Here is a 19,567-nt window from a genome sequence, read left to right on the forward strand (position 1 = left end):
ACACACTTATACACACACACCCACACACACAGACACTCACACACATGAAATATAGCACTATTAAGTTAAGTTTCACTCTTTATGAGCAATATTACATACTTATTTCTGCATGCTAAAGATCATGGGCATGTACACAAACAACATGAGGCTGTTGCAAAGTGAAATAATGTGGGCCGTCGATTTGCAAATTTAATAGGCACCGGGATTAAACCGAAACACGGCACTGGAAACTATTCAAACGTACGCAGCTGTGAGCCAATGGTGGGATCATGCAGCCCGATCCAGCTCAATTTTGACAACGAGTTACGACTTGGGATGCTTTCTGCTCCCCTTTGGCCCACAAAAGTTTCTGACAGATAATCAGAAAAGGGAAAAAAAAGGTCAGAAACTGCCTTCTTTCTCTGCAGTAATATATCAGGGATTTGTGTTTAAACAACAGGCCTAGATGACCAGGTGTTAACATCTGGCCCCCCTAACAGCAAGGGGCATGTGAGATGGAAGCTCAGGTTGCTATCCCTGTTGCTGTTTAGACAAGTCATTTTTCATACTGCTATGCTCTTCAGTGATGAAAATAAGAGATGTAAAATGCTAGGAACAATGCTAGTCCTGGCATGACTAAACACCAGGGGGTTGGCTCAGCTGGGTCCGTTTTTAAAATACCAAAACACAGAGAAGTGAAAAAAACAGGAAGTGTGGATCTGTCATCTGCGCAGTCCCAATCCTGGCCCTCTGACTTCCTGTCCTGTTCAAACCTCCCACTTCCTCCCGCTACATTGTGAGGACAAGGACACTTTCCTGAATTCTGACATGTTCGACTCATGTTATGCAGCTAGAATAACTGAATAACTGCTAGAAACTATTTTGCAGCAGGTTAAGGGAATGATCTTACTGCAGAGAAGCAGAGAGTTACTCAAGGTTGGAGGAAATTATAGATCAATTATAGATAAGTGCAGACAATTTTAGAAACCTGGATACAAAGTTATAATTTTATTCAACCGTATTTTTACCCCGCATGGGCTTTACCCAAAGTGGTGCACACTGCCATATCACAGGTGAACACATTCTTTGCACTTAAGACCTTAAAACACTTTATAGCCTTGACTTTGACACTTTATAGTTTTATTTGTATTTTTTATTCCCCCCCCTTTTTTTACTGTTTATACAATTTCCTACTATCATTTATTATTGTTATGTTTTACTTGAAACTCTGGCACAACAATTTCCTTCAGAATAAATAAAGTTGTTCTTATTCTTATTCTTATTCTTATTCTTATTCTTATTCTTATTCTTATTCTTATTCTTATTCTTATTCTTATTCTTATTCTTATTCTTATTCTTATTCTTATTCTTATTCTTATTCTTATTCTTATTCTTATTGTTTGGTGCTCATTTTAAAGTCCTATATTTTTGATCCTATTTGGATTTCTACTAGAAATAAGCAAATCATTTACCAACTCATTCTTAGATATTCAAGTAAGTAAGACCAATTTCTTTAGATTATGAATTAAAGTTAATTTTGGTTAGTTTTAAAGATTCCAAACTTTTTTGTGTCATCATTTGAAATCGCAAAAAGACCCTTAAAGTTGTAGGGGAATGCATATTGATGATTGCTTTACAGCATAATGACAGCCAAGAGGAGTGAAATCAGAGACTCTGTGATTAGAGCCCATGTTATTGTTTTTTCTTATTCTGTGCTAAAAATCTTCTTTACTATGCAACAACTTGACCTGAGATAGGTCAGTCAAAACGTTGACACTTTTAAAATATTCACTTTTGAGGATCAAATGAACACCCCTGCCTCACAATGTCTTTTCAAGACACCTGGGATATCCACTTTTTATTGAACTAAACTAAACTAAACTAAGCTAAACTAAAGTGTTGCTTATCATTGGTTCATAGACAATACAGACCCCATGCAGCAGGTGTCAAGATTTCAACATAACATAGTCATTTTTGTAGCCATATGAAGATGTACATATCATTGCACCCTTTTAGCCACTCAATATGGTATTGAGTATTGCACTTTGTGAATCCCCATATCAAAAGGCAGCAACTTTGATAGCCATTTGGTACTGAGGTATTGGGAGCCGTTCCAACTCTTAAGGGCATCTTATTCAAAACCATCAGATACTGACTGAAAACTTCTGAACAGCATTGAAATTGGCCTTGTGTACCAGAAAGGAAGACTTTGCTGTTACTTTCAAATGAAATTGTTTTTCAAGAAAAGATCATATATGGATCATGTTGGGCAACGTGTGGTTGTCGCTTGTTGCTTAAACTCGCAGTCATTGTTCATGGTGGCTTTTCCCTTCTTTAGATGCGTCATGATAATTGCTTCCTTTTCTGTGTCTGATCCGCCGCTGGCGTCTGTGGTTGCAGAGGTGAAAGACTACGAAGCAGCGTACGGGTCTAAAGTACGAGAGCACCCCTGTGTGGAGAGCATGAAGGACAACGTGTTGAGAGACAGAGGAAGACCTGAGATCCCGAGCACATGGCTTAAACATCAGGTGGGACTTGATATATTCATGTATCTTTCAGATAAATGTGCCACCTGTATACATGGACATCCGTTAAAGATATTGCCACAGTTATTTTGCACTTGTAACACAAAGAAATATCCATCAATACTGAGACCACAGTAGTCAGGCTTAGTCAGCACCACCCCATAACACAAAACCAAAACACTGACATTATAAGTGCATTTGTGCGTTGTTTACTGTGAATTGCTGTGTAATTCAGGGATTTCAATTTGACTTGCTTTTCATGTATTTTTAGGCTTTTGTCAGTAGGAAGCAGACATTTCTTTTCAAGCAAGTCGGATGGAAAGTTTTGGTCAACGCAAATATGCATTTTTTTTATTTTATTTTTTCTAATCCAGCATTTTGTCCTCTAAATTATTAATCCATGATCACTCACTCCTAAATCCTAAATCCTAAATTTCTTTGTTTGTCTTGTTGTCTGTATATCTATCTATTCTTTTTAGTTTATATTTGTATTTATTTTATTTGTTGTATTTATATTCTGATTTTTATTTCTTTATGGTCTCCAAGATTCCAGCATGTTTGTGCAAGTTTAAAGACTTAAAGATACAAGCTGGTTAACCAACTCAACAGAACATAACTAGTAGTTGGGTGGTTTCTTTTCTCTGGAAGAGGTACATCCTTCTCCCATGAGTTGGACGAATTGTCCTCATATTAACAGAATTTCATTTATTTAGTTTCAAGAGCAAATTCAAGTACCGTACTTTATGCTCCCACAAATTAGTAAAAAATGCAGAATAATGAATACATGAATTGAAGAGTTAAAATACTAAACTGTTAATACAGAAAATATAAGAATTGATCCACAAACTGATGCCTTGTCACAATACCACTCAAGTATCTGTAAAATGTAACACACCTTAAAAAGAAAGACGACTGTATCAGATGCATGGTGTCATTTTTAATGCACTTAGATTTCAAATACAAGAAAAAAATAAAGTCTCCCCACAAGATCTATGCGTTATTGATATATTTTACAATTAGCATTGATGATTACAAATCATTCTGAATAAAATTAGGAATAATAGATGCCTTCCTTCCTCAAAACTACAGCAGAGCATTAAACCCTCCTTAGTAATTCCCACAGAACACGTCCAGCCCTTGGTTCAATACCATAACCACAAGAGGGTGTCAGTGCGCATCAACTGATTTTTACAGTGGGAAAAATGTAATTATCTCAGTTTTGAGGCAAAGCACTACTATTTTTCCGGGGGGGGGGGGGGGTTCTGGATGATAAGTGATTCTATTGTGGTGTTGCACATTTTTAAGAAAGGTCTATCCTCTGAGCAGTTTAGCACATCTGGCTCCTTACAATTTCTGAAGAAACATATCTGTAGGTGGATATATGACTAAGTATTGCTTTGCGCCGCCAAAAATGTCACCGATATAATTCAGTCGTTTAGTCTTTTGATGTAAGTGACTTTTTAGAGAGTTATGGTTTGACTTCATTCTGAAAAAAGCTACAGGGCTTAACCAGTTTGAAACTGATATCCTCTTTCCATGTGTTGCATGAAATTTGAAAGTGTAACATGGACATCCCTGTGTGAAGCACATTGGTTGCCTCTCCTTGTAATGACAAACATTTGGAACCACCTTCTTTTTGGCCGGCGTTTCAGTGATTCACCCTGGGACATGTTCAGCCATCAGCCGTGCAACCGTTCTCAGGATGTACATGCAGCAAAGACTTTTCTCCATAGCATTTGCAAAACTGACCCCCCTGCAGGGGTCAGGTACCTTTTTGATTTGGAGAGCCATAAAAGCCAAATATTCCTAACTGTATTTCATTGAGAGCTATATAGTATTTTTAACATGTAATAAATTAAATATGTTTTACTTTTAATGCAACCTGTGGCACTGCATGGATTTGTTCGAAGTGACGCTTTAAATTTGACTGTTTCATCTATGCAATTTTATCATTGCATATTAGACATACCACAGATCTATATGCAAATTCCTCTGTCCACGCAGCCTGAGGTGCACGCTAATCATTTAAACGCTTTTTTTTCTTTTCAACATCTTTTCCATTACGAGGGTTGAAGCGGATAAACTAGTTGGCTATCTGATAAAATTAATTTCTTCACCTTTACAATGAACCGGAAGCCATTGGTTGCTGACCCGGCCAACGCTTGACCGCTTGAAATTTATCCTCAAAACCAATTCTGTTTATTTTAAAATGACACAGTACTATGGTGAAATATCAAAAGTATTTTAAAATCAGTTCCAAACTGATTTTTTTTTTCAACTCAAAATTGTCCGGGTGCCATATGCCGTCACTGGAAGAGCCATATATGACTCATGAGTCATAGGTTCCCGACCGCTGCTCTATGGTTATAGATTAAGTCACCTGAATCTTTTTTTGACATAGTTATCACATTCAAAATGCTCTTAATTATAATGAGTTATTACACTTCAATTACAAGACATAGAAGGCAAAAAAGAGAAACAACTGTTAATCAGTCTTGAAATTGTACCTACATAGTTACCAAAGTGAATCCCAAATCTCATATCCCTCCTGTTTTGTTCCGTCTCCAGGGCATAGCTGTGTTCTGTGCCACTATCATGGAATGCTGGGACCACGACCCCGAGGCCCGTCTCACCGCGCAGTGTGTCGCCGAGCGCATCTCCGAGGTGGAAGACGAAATGGAAAAACTGCATAGCCGCAGCTCGTCGGCAGAAAAAATCCCAGATGAGCTGGAGATGCCGGTGGTTGAGGTGGAGATCCCAGAGGAGGAAGTGAAAATCACAGAAATACAGAACATCATAGCTATGGACTGTTCAGACAGTGACAAGAAATGAGATAAAGCTTGTCATGTTCACGGACTTGAAGGGAAGATTGTTTTGATGTTGTTTGTTTTTTTTTGTTCTAAATAAAAGTGCCTACTTTGTTAGGACTGATCACGATAACCTCAGGGAGGCTGAGGTAGAGATAAGGAGCTGCGCTCCACTCACAGCGTCATATAGAATTCTGCCAAAGCAAAAAAAAAAAAAAAAAAAAAAACATAATCAGTCTGAAAGCTAAAGTGCCAAAGTTAACTGGAAGCTTCCAAAGGTGTACTTTGCAAGAGATCGATGCTTCTCGAAGCAAGAGATAACTAAACAAGCCAATAACTAGTAAACCAAAGACATTTGACATGCACTTTACCGCCTGAGAAGTCTGTCTGTTGTGATCGCAGGTCCTCAAATAACAATACTTTAACTTTCTCTTCCCTGTTTTAGTTATAAAAATAGGGAAGCGGCGGATTCGTTAGGACCTTTGTGATTCTTGTTGTTGTTGTTTAGCGCCTGGCGGTGAAAGCTCCTGAGACGTATTGAGATGCTTTACGTTCCTCTGACATTGTTTTATCTTCTGCCATGTCATTATTCTGACATTTAGTTCAGATAATTGTACTACTTTGTCTTCTTTCGAGCCAAGTTATCTCCAGTTATCCTAACACTATTACTCTGTGGACTTGCCTTCAGAAATTCAGAGGTGTTGGTGTGTGTGTGTGTGTGTGTGTGTGTGTGTGTGTGTGTGTGTGTGTGTGTGTGTGTGCGTGTGTGTGTGTGTGTGAGATCAGCAACTGTTGTTGTTAATCAAAGCACAATGCACCATGTCTATGGAGGTTCTAAGTCATCCGGGTCATGGTAATCCTGGTCAAAGTTTGTTTTGAGGCAACTGGACTTGAATTTCTTTCCTTGAAGACAGTTTCACACAATTAGAATTTTAACAGTACCTATTCAAATTTTAAACTCAGGTAAGTCCCCCAAAGTTTTACCTTTGGTCCCCCCCCCCCCCCCCCCACCTAACAAGTACCCCCTTGAACGCAACATCCCCATTTAACCTAGTTACTGCAAAATGACATTCTCATTAATGTAATAACACTGAAGAAGCCTCTCTGATGAGAATTGAAACTTCTTGAATGGAAGTAAAATTGGAGTCCAGCTGCCATTAAGATATTTTGACAAGGAGTGACAATGCACAAAATCAGCCAACAAGGGAAAGTAATTGTACTAAGCTGCACTTGTCTACATATGCAAAGATTTTATAGATATTTTAATGTATGTGTTCTGTCAATATAAACAGATGCCAAAATGTATTTTACACTACCCTATAAACAGAATGTGCCATTTGTAAATCTTTTATGAATTAAAGTTAGTTCTAAGATTTACGCCGCTCTTTCTTCCAGGCTTGTAGCTGATATTCGTGTTGTTGTTTCAACCTTTCCAATTTTTCATTCACTCTACTTTCTTCACTATACTTCTCATCCTGGAGGCCAGAGGTCCAAATAGTCATTCAATTGAGGGTCTCCAATGAGCCTTATTGATAGATTGATTCATTATCTATAACTTATCCAACACTAGTCGCGGGGATGCTGGAACCAGTGCTGGCTATCAAAGGGTGAGAGGCGGATATCAGTCAACAGTCGGGGCCAAATATCAAGGCAAAACTACCATTTTGGATTGAAACGAGAGAAACCAGAGAATGTAGGAGGAAACTGGAGAAACCCACACAGAGAAAGTGGGAATCAAATCTTCTTGCTTAAGTGCTAACCACTGCGCCACTGTGTTGCCTCTATTGATATCTAGTATATCTATAATTTGAGATGTGAGTTTGAGTGAGATTGACTCAGTTGATTGGAGGCAAAGGGGTATCCTTGACTTTACATCATCATTTGTCATGTTGTTTCTATCTTCAGGCCATTTCGCAGGTGGGTTGGATCAGAGATAACACACATGGCCTTCTTCTGGACAAGGTTAGAGCATAATGAATATAGAACCGGGAAAGGACTCTGTTGTCCTTAGCCTTGCAGTGCCCAAACCACACCTTCACACAGGATGCTCTCAATTGCGCCAAAAGGTACTTCTCTGACCACAAACCTCAGCCATGCAGTGAGAGTGCCAATCCTAACCACAAGACCATCCAGGACTTGTGAGTGTGATGCCTGTTAGTTAGTCTGGTAACGATGAAATGAAATTAGAAAAATCCATCAACCGACGTCTGCTTTCATTTTTTTTTTTTTTCAAATTGATAGGAAATGCTGAAACAGAGCATTTGGAGTGAGCTTTTGTTTTAGAGGTTTATTCCCAATGGGAGTTGGACTCCCATTCAATTCATAATCTTTATGGAGGGGATTCGGTTACATTTGGTCGCGATAATGCTTTTTTACATGTGAAAAAGGGGAATGTAAATTTGTGAGTAACTCTAAGAAGATAAATAAAAAATGATGGTTTTATTTATTACTGTGATCTTGGAACTGATATTTAATTACCCTTGCACACTAGAAAGTGTAAAAAGTGGAGAGTAAAAGGGGCAGGTGTTCCTCTCGGTGGGGGATCGATGGTATAAATAAGGGATACATTTCCCACACCAGGGTGAAGAGGGTCAAGGGTTTCCTTGACCTTTCACAATTGTTTAATCAACATCCTTGCAAATAAAGTTTGTCAGCCATTTCTCATCATCAACCTTGTCATGAAATGCGTACTTTAAACTCCCTCAATGCAATCATGACTCATAGGGAAATGTTTTGAAATTTTATTGAACCTGAACACATTTCCAAGGTTTATCCTCATAGATATGCAGCAAGATTTCCAGTTGACACGATGTTCGTTGATGAAGAAGCCTGGCCTTGGAATAAAAGAAGGTAAAAAGAAAGAAATATCTTAAATATTTTCTTGGATAAGAACGCTGTACCGATGTTTTGTTTGTGTCCTTGTGACTCTATAATGTGTTGCATGTCACTGGTTATTTATTCATTCAATTACTTATACCACTTATCCCACACTTATGGTCACCGGACGGGGGTCTATTCCAGCTGTCATCTGGCGAGGGGTGGGGTTCACTCTGGACCAAGCAGCATAGAGACAACCATTCACCCTCTCATACACACATTTGGGTAATTTAGGGTGTCAATGAATGTACTGCGTGTTTTTGGCATGTAGGAGGAAACCCAAGAACCCGGAGAACAGTGGGGAGAACATACTACTCCACACAGAAAGGCCCCAGTGTCAAATTAAACCACAGACCTTCTTGCTTTGTGACAGAAGAGTAACCATTCTACCAGTACAACCCATATATATCATCAATGTCTGTAACTGGTGATGTTTTTCATTAACCTTTGGTTAATAAAGAACATCATTCTCAGAGGACATTGTTATTGTGAACTTTGTTTCTGTAAGAAACGCCAAAATCCAAGTATCCAAATTCAGTTTTTGGGAGCTGACTCTAAAAATGGACCCATGGTTCACTGCTGTCAATCAAAAAGCCGTCATAAAGAATAGAGCTTGAATTCTGAGTCCAGGAGGTGTTGTGGCTCAAATGGCACAATTCCCAGCTCCAGGACAGACCACGGGAGTTATCTTGGCCCGGACTTTTGTTGTCATGGCAGTAGAAGTGTCATATCAAAATAACCAATGTTCACTTTCTACTCACCAGACCTTCAGCCAGCCATGACGTGTTTCACGAAAGCTGCATCATAAAAAGTAATCCGTCAGTAAAAAAGTGAAAATCTGTCCTCATGTGATCCTTTGCATTGACGCGAGCCTTACCTTCATAGTTGATGCATCCATTTCCATCCTCCTCTCCGGCCAGCAGCTGGTCCACCTCGGCCTCTGTCATCCGCTCCCCTCATGAAACAAAAGAATAAAAATATTTTTTGGGTTTATATGTCACCCCCCTCCCCCCCCATCAATAATTGTCATAAAGTGTGTCCGTCTCTAAAAAGGACAACTGATAAGAACAGGAGATCAGCTGGATTTATTTGGCAGTGACGGTATGTGAAAAAGTCAAATTCTGATCATACTCAGACTTTTCAAATGTGTTACATCAAATTGTAGAACAAATAGTGCATTTAAGTGTTTCTTTCAACAGGGATGTCAAGTGTTCATACCAAGAGTAACCAGCATGTGTCTCAGTTCAGCTCCCATCACAGTTCCGTTCCCTTCTTTATCAAAAACTCGCAAGCCTTCAACAAAATCGTCATATGTCCCCTGGTCATGCATACACACACACAAACACACAAACACACACAGACACACAAACACACAATTTGATTGTAGTCGACATCTGACCTAACATAAAAAAGACATTTTTTAACTATCAATTACCGGGAACAACTTTAGAGAAATTTCTGACTCATCAACCGTTAAGGAAGCGTGAGCGACACCATATTTATCTAAATAATCCGAATCTATTCCAGAACATGTCTTTTTAACTTTTGTAGACCTAGAAAAGGCATATGACAGGGTGCCAAGAGAGGAGCTCTGGTATTGTATGAGGAAGTCTGGGGTGGCAGAGAAGTATGTTAGACTGGTGCAGGACATGTATGCTCGCTGTGAGACACTGGTACGGTGTGCTGTAGGGGTAACAGAGAAGTTCAAGGTGGAGGTGGGACTCCATCAGGGATCAGCTCTGAGCCCCTTCTTGTTCGCAATGGTGATGGATAGGCTGACAGATGAGGTTAGACAGGAACCCCCATGGACCATGATGTTTGCGGATGACATTGTGATCTGTAGTGAGAGCAGACACAAATCTAGAGAGGTGGAGGTATGCTCTGGAAAGGAGAGGAATGAAAGTTAGTCGCAGCAAGACAGAATATATGTGTGTGAATGAGAGAAACTTGGGTGGAACGGTGAGGCTACAGGGAGTGGAGATCAAGAAGCTGGAGGATTTCAGGTACTTAGGGTCAACAGTCCAGAGCAACGGATAGTGCGGAAAAGAGGTGAAGAGACGGGTCCAAGCAGGTTGGAATGGGTGGAGAAAAGTCTCAGGGGTACTATATGATAGAAGACTTTCAGCCAGAATAAAAGGAAAGGTGTACAAGACAGTGGTGAGACCAGCGATGATGTATGGACTAGAAACTGTTACAATGACCAAAAGACAGCAGGCAGAACTAGAGGTCGCAGAGCTGAAGATGTTGAGGTTCTCTTTGGGAGTGACCAGGATGAATAGGATCAGGAATGAGTCTATCAGAGGGACGGCACATGTTCGATGTTTTGGAGAGAAGGTCAGAGAAGCCAGACTGAGATGGTTCGGTCACGTACAGAGGAGGGATAGTGAATATAATGGTAGACGGATGCTGGAATTGGAGCTGCCAGGCAAGAGGTCTCGAGGAAGACCAAAGAGAATATTTATGGACGTAGTGAGAGAGGATATGAAGGTAGTTGGTGTGAGAGAGGAAGATACAGAGAATAGGGTTAGATGGAGAAAGTTGACTCGCTGTGGCGACCCCTGAAGGGAAAAGCCGAAAGAAGAAGAAGAAGAAGAAGAACTGTTCAATATATTACCTTCCTAAAGCCATCGCTACCCTATTTGGCACCTTGGGAAAATTATTATATTTCGCACCATCTACCTGCAATTTACATTTGCTTACGAAATAACAGGTGGAAAAGTAGCAAGGCTAGAAGCTTAGGTTCAGGTTTTAAGTTGTACCACCATGGTATTGACAGGAAATAAATTTAGTAGGTGTTATCTTGATGGAGGACATTGTGAGGAATGTTCTGGAAGTGCAAAGGGGTTTCAGAGGGAATGAATAGTCTGAAGCTAGAAATTAAAGGTGTGATGCCAAATGTTTAGCGGCTATGCTCCACAGGTGGGATGTGAGTTGGAAGAGAAGAAGAAGTTCTGGAATGAATGAGATGAAGTGATGCAGAATATCCCCAGAGGTGAGAAGTTGGTGAGAATTCATACTTCAATGGACATGATGGTGCAGGAAATAGATGTGACAAAGTACTGATGGACAGATTTGGCATCCAGGATAAGAGCACTGAGGGACAGGAGATGGGATACTTTGCAAAGATGTGAATCCTTTTTCCACAAGAGGCAAGAACATAGGTAACTTATAAAAGCGAAGGTATGAGCACGCAGGCAGACTACATGTACATTACTTGTATAAACAATCCAATCTGAGGGAGATCAGTGACTGCAACGTCGTGGTAGGTGGGAGTGTAACTAGACAGTATAAGATGGTTTGAATGATAGATGGGGTGACAAAGAAAATAAAAAGGATAAAGGGGGGGCAGTAGATGAAGTAGTGGAAAATGTATTACATTGTTGACTATATATAATATAGGTATAATAAATGACTGCACAGAACTGTGCAAATTGTACAATTGGTAGAAGAGACAGGCTGGGAGTGGCTGGTATGGCGATAAGGGTTTGCACGGTTCCTGGGAATTGAGGAGTTGGACAGCTCTGGGGACTAAAGTTACCCTTTCCTCTGGGTTTTGCAGGTGGGGCAGCGGAGTCTGTGACCTGAAGGGAAGACACTCAAAGGCTGAGTGTAAGGTGTGGGACTGATCTTGAAGGATCAGAGTACAGAGAAGGTCAGAAGGAGCTGCATTGTGCCTTTGCAGATCTTCAAAAGCATAGACAGGAACTATGGTACTGTATGAGGCGGTCTGGAATGGCAGAGATGTAGAGAAATTAGACTAGTGCATGTGCATGTGTGAGACGGTGGTGAGGTGTGCTACAGGTGTGACAGAGAAGTTCAAGATAGAGGTGGGACTACATGAGGGATCAGCCCGGAGACCCTTCTTTTTTGGAAAGGTGATGGACAGGCTGGACAGATGAGGCTAGACAGGAATCACCATGATGTTATAGATGACATTGTGATCTGTAGTGAGAGCAGGCAGCAGGTGGAGGAAAACCTCAAGAGTTTAACTAATCAAAAATAACAGATCGAGGTAATATGTGCAGTGCACCGCCATGTACACGACCAGTGTATTCTGGGAGCAATTTAAAAAAATACATTTGTCATGCTCAACTGATCCCTATATTCCTGTCCTCTGAGACAAAGAAGATTTATTTTACTTGGTCTTTGGACTGGGATACGTGTTGCAACATGGCCAGGAAGGTCTCAAAGTCCACCTCAGTGCCATCCATGTCTGCACAAAGAGATTATCAACTTACCATTAAACATGGGGATTTTGTGATCCTGACACATTTTCAGTGTGTGCATGTGTCTGTGTGGGTGTATACCCTCAGCTTTGGGTCGCCCCAGGACACGGACGACTTCGTCATTGGTTGGGTTCTGTCCAAGAGCTCTCATCACATTTCCACACTGAGCCAGGGAGATTTTCATGCAGTTTTCGGGAGTCCTGTCAAACAGCTGGAATGCCTCTTTGAACTCTGCAGACCCATCAAAGGTTACACTTAGCATATCATCTCATTATCACAAGGATAACCGTAATTCGAATATACATCTTATGTTTTTCCTGTGGTTCGTGACAAAAAATGTATCCAGTGAGTAGTGTTGATTTTTCTTTTTCTTTTTTTAGCCTAAATATTTTACTAGTTCATGTCCAAAAAAAACGTAGACAAAGATTGATTTCTTCTCCTTTCAGCTTTTTCCTTCAAGGGTCACCACAGCAAATCCACTTTCTCCACCTAACCCTATTCTCTATATCCTCCTCTCTCACACCAACTACCTTCAAATCCTCTCTCACTACGTCCATAAATGTTCTCTTTGGTCTTCCTCAAGACCTCCTGCCTGGCAGCTCCAATTCCAACATCTGTCTACCAATATATTCAGTATGCCTCCTCTGTACATGACCGAACCATCTCAGTCTGGCTTCTCTGATCTTCTCTCCAAAACATCTAACATGTGCTGTTCCTCTGATAGACTCATTCCTGATCCTATCCATCCTGGTCACTCCCAAAGAGAACCTTGACATATTCATCTCTGTGACCTCTAGCGCTGCCTCCTGTCTTTTCGTCATTGTAACTGTTTCTAAGCCACCTGTCATATACACCTTTTCATTAATTCTGGCTGATAGTCTTCCATCGCATAGTAACTCTGACACTTTTCTCCACCCATTCCAACCTCCTTGTATTCATTTCTTTGCCTCTTTTCCACACTCTCCATTTCTCAGGACTGTTGACCCCAAGTACCTGAAATCCTCCAACTTCTTGATCTCCACTCCCTGTAGCCTCACCCTTCCCCCTGGGTTCCTGTCAGTCACACACATATAATCTGTCTTGGTGCGACTAACTTCCATTCCTCTCCTTTCCAGAGTATGCCTCCACCTCTCTAGATTTTCCTCAACCTGTTCTCTACTCTCACTTCAGATCACAATATCATCTGCAAACATCATGGTCCATGGAGATTCCTGTCTAACCTCATCTGTCAGCCTATCCATCACCACTGCAAACAAGAAGGGGCTCAGAGCTGATCCTTGATGGAGTCCCGCCTCCACCTTGAACTTCTCTGCTAGCCCTACAGCACACCACACCACTGTCTCAGAGCTAGCATACATGTCCTGCACCATAAGTCTAACATACTTTACTGCCACTCCATATTTCATCATACAATACCAGAGTTCCTCTCTTGGCACCCTGTCATATGTTTTTTTCCAGGTCGACAAAAGCACAATGCAGCTTCCTCTGGCCTTCTCTGTACTTATCTATTAGCATTTTCAATGCAAATACCACATCTGTAGTACTCTTTCTAGGCCTGAAGCCATACTGCTGTTCACAAATGCTGACTTCTGCTCTCAGTCTAGTTACCACTACTCTTTCCCATAATTTCATTGTATGTCTTATCAACCTTATCCCTCTATAGTTGCCGCAATTTCCAAGTCTATCTGACATTCTTTTCACCTCCAGAGCGTTTTAACAAACTCCTCCTTCAAGACAACTCCTACTTCGTTTCTCTTCCTGTCAGTACCATGATAGTACAACTTATACCTGCTCCTAAGCTTCCAGCCTTACTACTTTTCCACCTGGTCTCCTGCACACACACTTCCACTTTTCTTCTCTGCATCATGTTGACCAACTCTACCTTTTCCTGTCATTGTCCCAATACTCAAAGTCTTTACTCTCAGTCCCAAACGCTTGCCTTTCCTCTTCTCTCTCTGCTTCAGTGCATGCCTTCCTCCTCTTCTTCTTTGACCTTCACTAGCCCAGTTTCCATTGGTTCCCTGTAGGTCATCGGTACCAATGGCAGTCGTTGTTTACCCAGGTCTCGACTGATCCGATATGATCTGAGTTTTTTGCCGGATGCCCTTCCTGAAACAATCCTCTGCATTTATCCGGGCTTGGGACCAGCTCAGGAAGACACTGGCCCATGCCCCCTCGAGGCTGGCTCAGGGAGACAACAGCCTGTGCCGCCTTGAGGCTGCATTAAATTACTTTAAATTTAATTACATTTAGATTACATTACATTTTTTACATTGCAGTCATTTGACAGATGTTTTTATCCAAAGTGACTTACACAATGTAGAAACAGATCCCTCTCTTTTATTTAGCTATGTCTTCATGTCGATATAAACAGATCATTCGGATTAAGAATTTGAAGTCCTGGAGTGGGGCCACTTCTGGTTTTGGTTAAAACAGACATGAATTAGGTCAAGCATAGACCCAGCATAATCAATTAAAGTCGATGTTTTTATTAGGATAGCTGTGCATTGAATTTAATGTATTTGCATCTGTATGTGCACATGCGTTTGTTTACTTCACCTTCAGTTTGTTCAGTTGTAAATTGAATCTGGAAGAGATTAAAAAACAAAATATATTAAAAATATTTAAGGCTGATTATCTACAACATAACTAAACATTTTCTAATGACATTTGGGCACCAGGATTTCCCGGTTGGAGATCACTGCTATAAGAACACATTTACTAAATAATTATATCACATTTTACGTACAGGTGTCTGCTGGTTACCAAACTCACAGTATATCACAGATGTCACATGAAAGTTTGAAATCACTTCACATTACACTGCATATCTTAAAGTGCACTTCATTTGATTTAATGATAAATAATGATGACACTACCTTAGTGGTCTCTGGGTGAAAGTCTGGACCTTTTTCGTCTTTGAGCTCTGAGGATATCTTCACTTCCATCATGTCTGATTGTGATTTTTTAGGGGCCATGATGGTCAGACGGATACGGAGAACAAAGCAATGGATGAATTCTGACTAGAGAAGGAGATGCAGCGTTTGGGGCTTAAATACATCGTGCGCACCATCACTATTTATGGTCAGAGACATGAATTAGGTGATAAATGAATCTCTTAGGAATGCTCCCATCAAGACGCTTTAAATAGATCTGGAACGAATTCCACCATCCTCCACTGACTCACCATAGAACACAAGCTCTGGGGAGAAAAGCTTAACATATGAACATTTAAAGAGTATACCTTAAATAGAAAACGTTTACCAGTCGCATTTTAATGCCACGATGTCTCTTATTTTTCACTGAAGCACTGGTGAACTGCCGTCTTGTCACGTCCGCCTCTCTGAGGAAATTAAGTGTTCTCAGTTGCTCCATGCAGTAAGAATTACTATACTCTATAAATTCTCCCGAAGAATAAAACATTGAGTATCCCTTTTTCACAGTTCATTGAGGTTATTTAAGAACTTGTAGTTTTAACAAAATAATAAGAAAGTACAGCTCTGGCAGCCAGCATGGAAACTGCCCTTCCCTTCCTGTTTAGAGGGATCGGCAGTCAGCTCCTGGTGGGAAACTTTGACTTTTTGATATTAAAAGTCATGATATTGATGTTATTTTTAGTGGTTACAGGTTTTACGGAGATACATCTGATACTTTACACTGCTCCCAAATTTTGTTCTAATATGACAGTAAAAGGAGCCAATCGGCTCTATTTTTTTTTACTTTTATCCTCGATTGTAACCCTCATCACCTTCATTTTCTATCACTTAAAATAAAGCATTTCCAACTATCAAAATTGTTTAAAAAACCATAAATTCTGAATGTGAAGCCACAAATGCATCACTGATGCCTTAACTGCTGATACAGGACTAAAAACTAAGGCAATTGCAAAGTTCGCTTTTATGGTTATTTAACAGTTTTGGTGTAATAACTATGTTGGATATATCAGTTTACCAAGTATTTGGTTTTTATGATTACCTAAATCACCTATCAAATTTTTCTAAAAACCCATAAATTCTGATTGTGAAGCCACAAATGCATCACTGATGCCTTTACTGCTGATACAGGACTAAAAACAAAGGCAATTGCAAAGTTCGCTTTTATGCTTATTTATCAGTTTTGGGGTAATAACTATGTTGGATATATCAGTTTTGTTGTTGTTGATACAGTTTTGTTGATATATCAGTTTGAGTTGGTTGTTTGAACAATTAATTATGAACCAAGTATTTGGTTTTTATGATCACCTAAATTAACTTTTTAAATAAAAAAAAACTTCTTCCCACAATCATGTGGTTTCAGAAAATGTTTTGGATATGATTGTGACCCCCCTAAACAAATTAGTTTGTTTTTATCGCAGATGCTACACTGGACAGTGAATTTCTCGAAAGGGGTCTCGAAAGTTTTGAAGAAATCCGTTAATGTTGCTTAATAGCAACTGATGAACATGTGACCCCTGAGTGTGTGTGTGTGTGTGTGTGTGTGTGTGTGTGTGTGTGTGTGTGTGTGTGTGTGTGTGATGACACAGTACCTGACCTCTCGGGTTTCATTCAGCCAGGCGAAGTAACGCTAGGCCAAAAGACACCAGACAGACAGAAAGACAGAAGGAAGGAGAGACAGAAAGAAGTTGGAACTCTGTTGAATCTAGAATAATTTCACCAGAAACAACATTGCCAGGTAAAGATGATCCATTGTTTGTTACAAGACTGATACTCTTTGTGAACGTGTGCCTATGTGTGTGTGTGTCTGCATGTGTATGTGTGTGTGTGTGTGTCTGTGTGTGTGCATAGTGCACTTGTTGTGCTGCTGTTAAACTGATACTCTGATTTTCTTAAACTGGTCTTGGACCGGAAAGATTTCTGTTTTCGAAAGAAAAGGAATTCAGTTGCACTTGTCGAGTTCTTCACCTGCAGGTGCTTCACCTGCTGAGGTTTGAAACTTCAGTGTCATTAAAGTAGCAGCTGATGCTATAAAACATGAGGTCTGGTAAAGGAGTGTGTGTGTGTGTGTCTGTGTGTGTGTGGAGGTGGGGGGGAGGCTGTATTCAACTGAAACGTGCTCCAGAAGCCGAGAAGTCGCGTACATGGTATGTTCGAGCTCAAGTAGATAAGTCGCATGAAAAGCAGTCGCTAGGCAATGTAGAGGTTCTTTCATGACTCGTAGGCTGTTCAAGAAATGTTGCCAAATCCTATCTTTTTATTTATAATCACCAAGAAAAAGTTAATCCAAGAGAAGTTTACTTTCCATCAGATTTGGCAGCTCTATGACCTTCAACAGTTAACTGTCCATCAAGCCTATATAGCAAGTCTTGTCATAGGTGCCTCCTCATGTGTTAAAGATGAAACAAATTCCAAATGGAAGGTAATAATCTGTATTAGGTGTGATAATGGCATGATAAAGTCCTCAGGACCACTTGAACAAAACTAATGGCGGGTGGGAGAGACCTGAAATCCTACAGGATATGTCACGGATTGTCGCTGAGTCATAGGGCAAGTCAGAGGATCCCGAAATTAATTACAAACACAGTGTTGGTGCTTGATCGGCCACGTCAGTGCCATGACCCCGAGATGATCTTTTACCGTCCAGGTCGGTTTGGATGAAACATCAGCTAATGTGACTGATCTCAGTTACCCTTTCTTACCACTGATGGAGATTTGCACCGGTTGTAGTTCTCGCAGAGGGAAAGGATGAACTGTCATGAGGTGGAAACATGTTTAGCCCCATCAGTCATTGGATGTGAGGCTCTTACTTCAAATCGACTCCCGCTGCCTTGTTCACCACTCTCAAACAGGATAAACGTTGTCCCCCATCAAACCGCAGGCCCTGTAATCCAGTGGGCCTAAAATATAAATCCGCCAGTAGGGGAAGAGCCGGCATTGTGGCCCATCAAGGGATTATGGCCTCTGGAGGTGACCATAAAATCGGGGAAAAAAAATCACTTTCACTATAATATAATATAATATAATATAATATAATATAATATAATATAATATAATATAATATCATATAATATCATATAATATCATATAATATCATATAATATATATATATAAATAAATTATAATAAAACCAGCTGTTACACTTAACTCTTAAAACGCAGGAGCTCATATTGATTAAGAATATATAGCAATGCCAAGTTAATCTTTTTTACAAATGATACTACCAAATAAGTGCCCCTGCCCAAGCTCATCAGGCATCTGGCTCATACTCACTTTTTATTGATGTGATCGCTTATTGAATTTATAATTTTCCAATATTATTATTATTTATTCACTTATTTTTAGGGCTTTTTATTTTGTGATAAGGGTATAATATAATTGTTTAGATTTTTTTTGTATTTGTTTGATATTTGTTAAGCGCATAAAATGGGGGGACATGCTATCCACTGAATAAATGAAAATGTTAAAGGTAGTGCCATTTGATTTCATTTCGAAGCATATGTAAATTGCAGATGAAGGGGGATGCTATATAATATCTTTCCTAAGGTGCAATATTGGGTAGGGGCAGCTCCTCCGGGCTTTGGCCACACTGGGACCACGGAGGAGATTCTCCGCAAAATAAGATACAGACTTTAAATAGTTTTAAAAGGCCAACTCATCAGCCCGAAGAAGAGAATCATGTCAAGAGGAGTGTTTACCTCAGGGAGGGGGCAACTGCAGCATCTGTTCATCTGCATCTTTGCTGTTAAAGGGGGGCACTCTGGGGTCAGTCTGCACCCTGGTGCAGCGAAATCACAGATTTTTAAGGGGTTCTAGAAAATGAAAAGTTTTTTTTTTTCAAATTTCTTAAGAAAAGGGATTTTTTTTTATTTTGGATACCAGCTATGAATTGTGGTAATAAAGGATGTGAGCCTTTTTATGGTGTGATATCACCACTTAGAGATTCAAATAAACCCTTGAAAATATCCCATGAGGCATTGGAAAACTATTAAGTGTGTGTTCTAATTTTCACAAGTATAAAAATGACAACTACACAAACACATAATAACAACCCTTACACAACACCAGAGATGCCAGTTATAAAATGTCATTGTACAGCAGTCACACACAGACACACCCCTTTGTTCTTGTTTTGGCCGGAAAATGAATGACTGATATTCTTCTTTTATCACGTTTTTGGAGATTACTCTTCATGAGAAGCAGAACATTCACTCGGGTGG

At 40.0% G+C, this 19,567-nt stretch overlaps 2 protein-coding genes across 2 annotated transcripts in view; one reads left to right on the top strand and one right to left on the bottom strand.

Annotated features, from left to right (window-relative positions):
- Positions 1-6,688, top strand: part of LOC147229469 (TGF-beta receptor type-2-like) — a 31,987-nt gene extending 25,299 nt beyond the window's left edge. Inside the window, exons 9-10 of the mRNA XM_086154932.1 lie at positions 2,380-2,507; positions 5,073-6,688. Of these exons, the coding sequence (XP_086011058.1) occupies positions 2,380-2,507; positions 5,073-5,336 (392 nt within the window). The 3' untranslated portion in view covers positions 5,337-6,688. The remainder of the gene's footprint in view (positions 1-2,379; positions 2,508-5,072) is intronic.
- A 1,352-nt stretch (positions 6,689-8,040) lies between these two features.
- myl4 (myosin, light chain 4, alkali; atrial, embryonic) lies at positions 8,041-15,702 on the bottom strand. The gene is made up of 9 exons (XM_086154934.1): positions 15,679-15,702; positions 15,294-15,437; positions 14,974-15,001; positions 12,496-12,645; positions 12,328-12,401; positions 9,407-9,506; positions 9,066-9,143; positions 8,949-8,985; positions 8,041-8,145 (listed from the first exon to the last, which is right to left on the bottom strand). Exons 1-8 carry the CDS (start codon positions 15,685-15,687, stop codon positions 8,957-8,959), a joined length of 612 nt encoding a protein of 203 aa, XP_086011060.1. The 5' UTR covers positions 15,688-15,702; the 3' UTR covers positions 8,041-8,145; positions 8,949-8,956.
- Between the last annotated feature and the right edge of the window lie 3,865 nt (positions 15,703-19,567).

The sequence above is a fragment of the Fistularia commersonii genome, chromosome 11 (assembly GCF_037954325.1).
Source record: "Fistularia commersonii isolate RoL2024-O1a breed Wild chromosome 11, RoL_Fcom_v1.0, whole genome shotgun sequence".
Classification (NCBI taxonomy): Eukaryota; Metazoa; Chordata; class Actinopteri; order Syngnathiformes; family Fistulariidae; genus Fistularia; species Fistularia commersonii.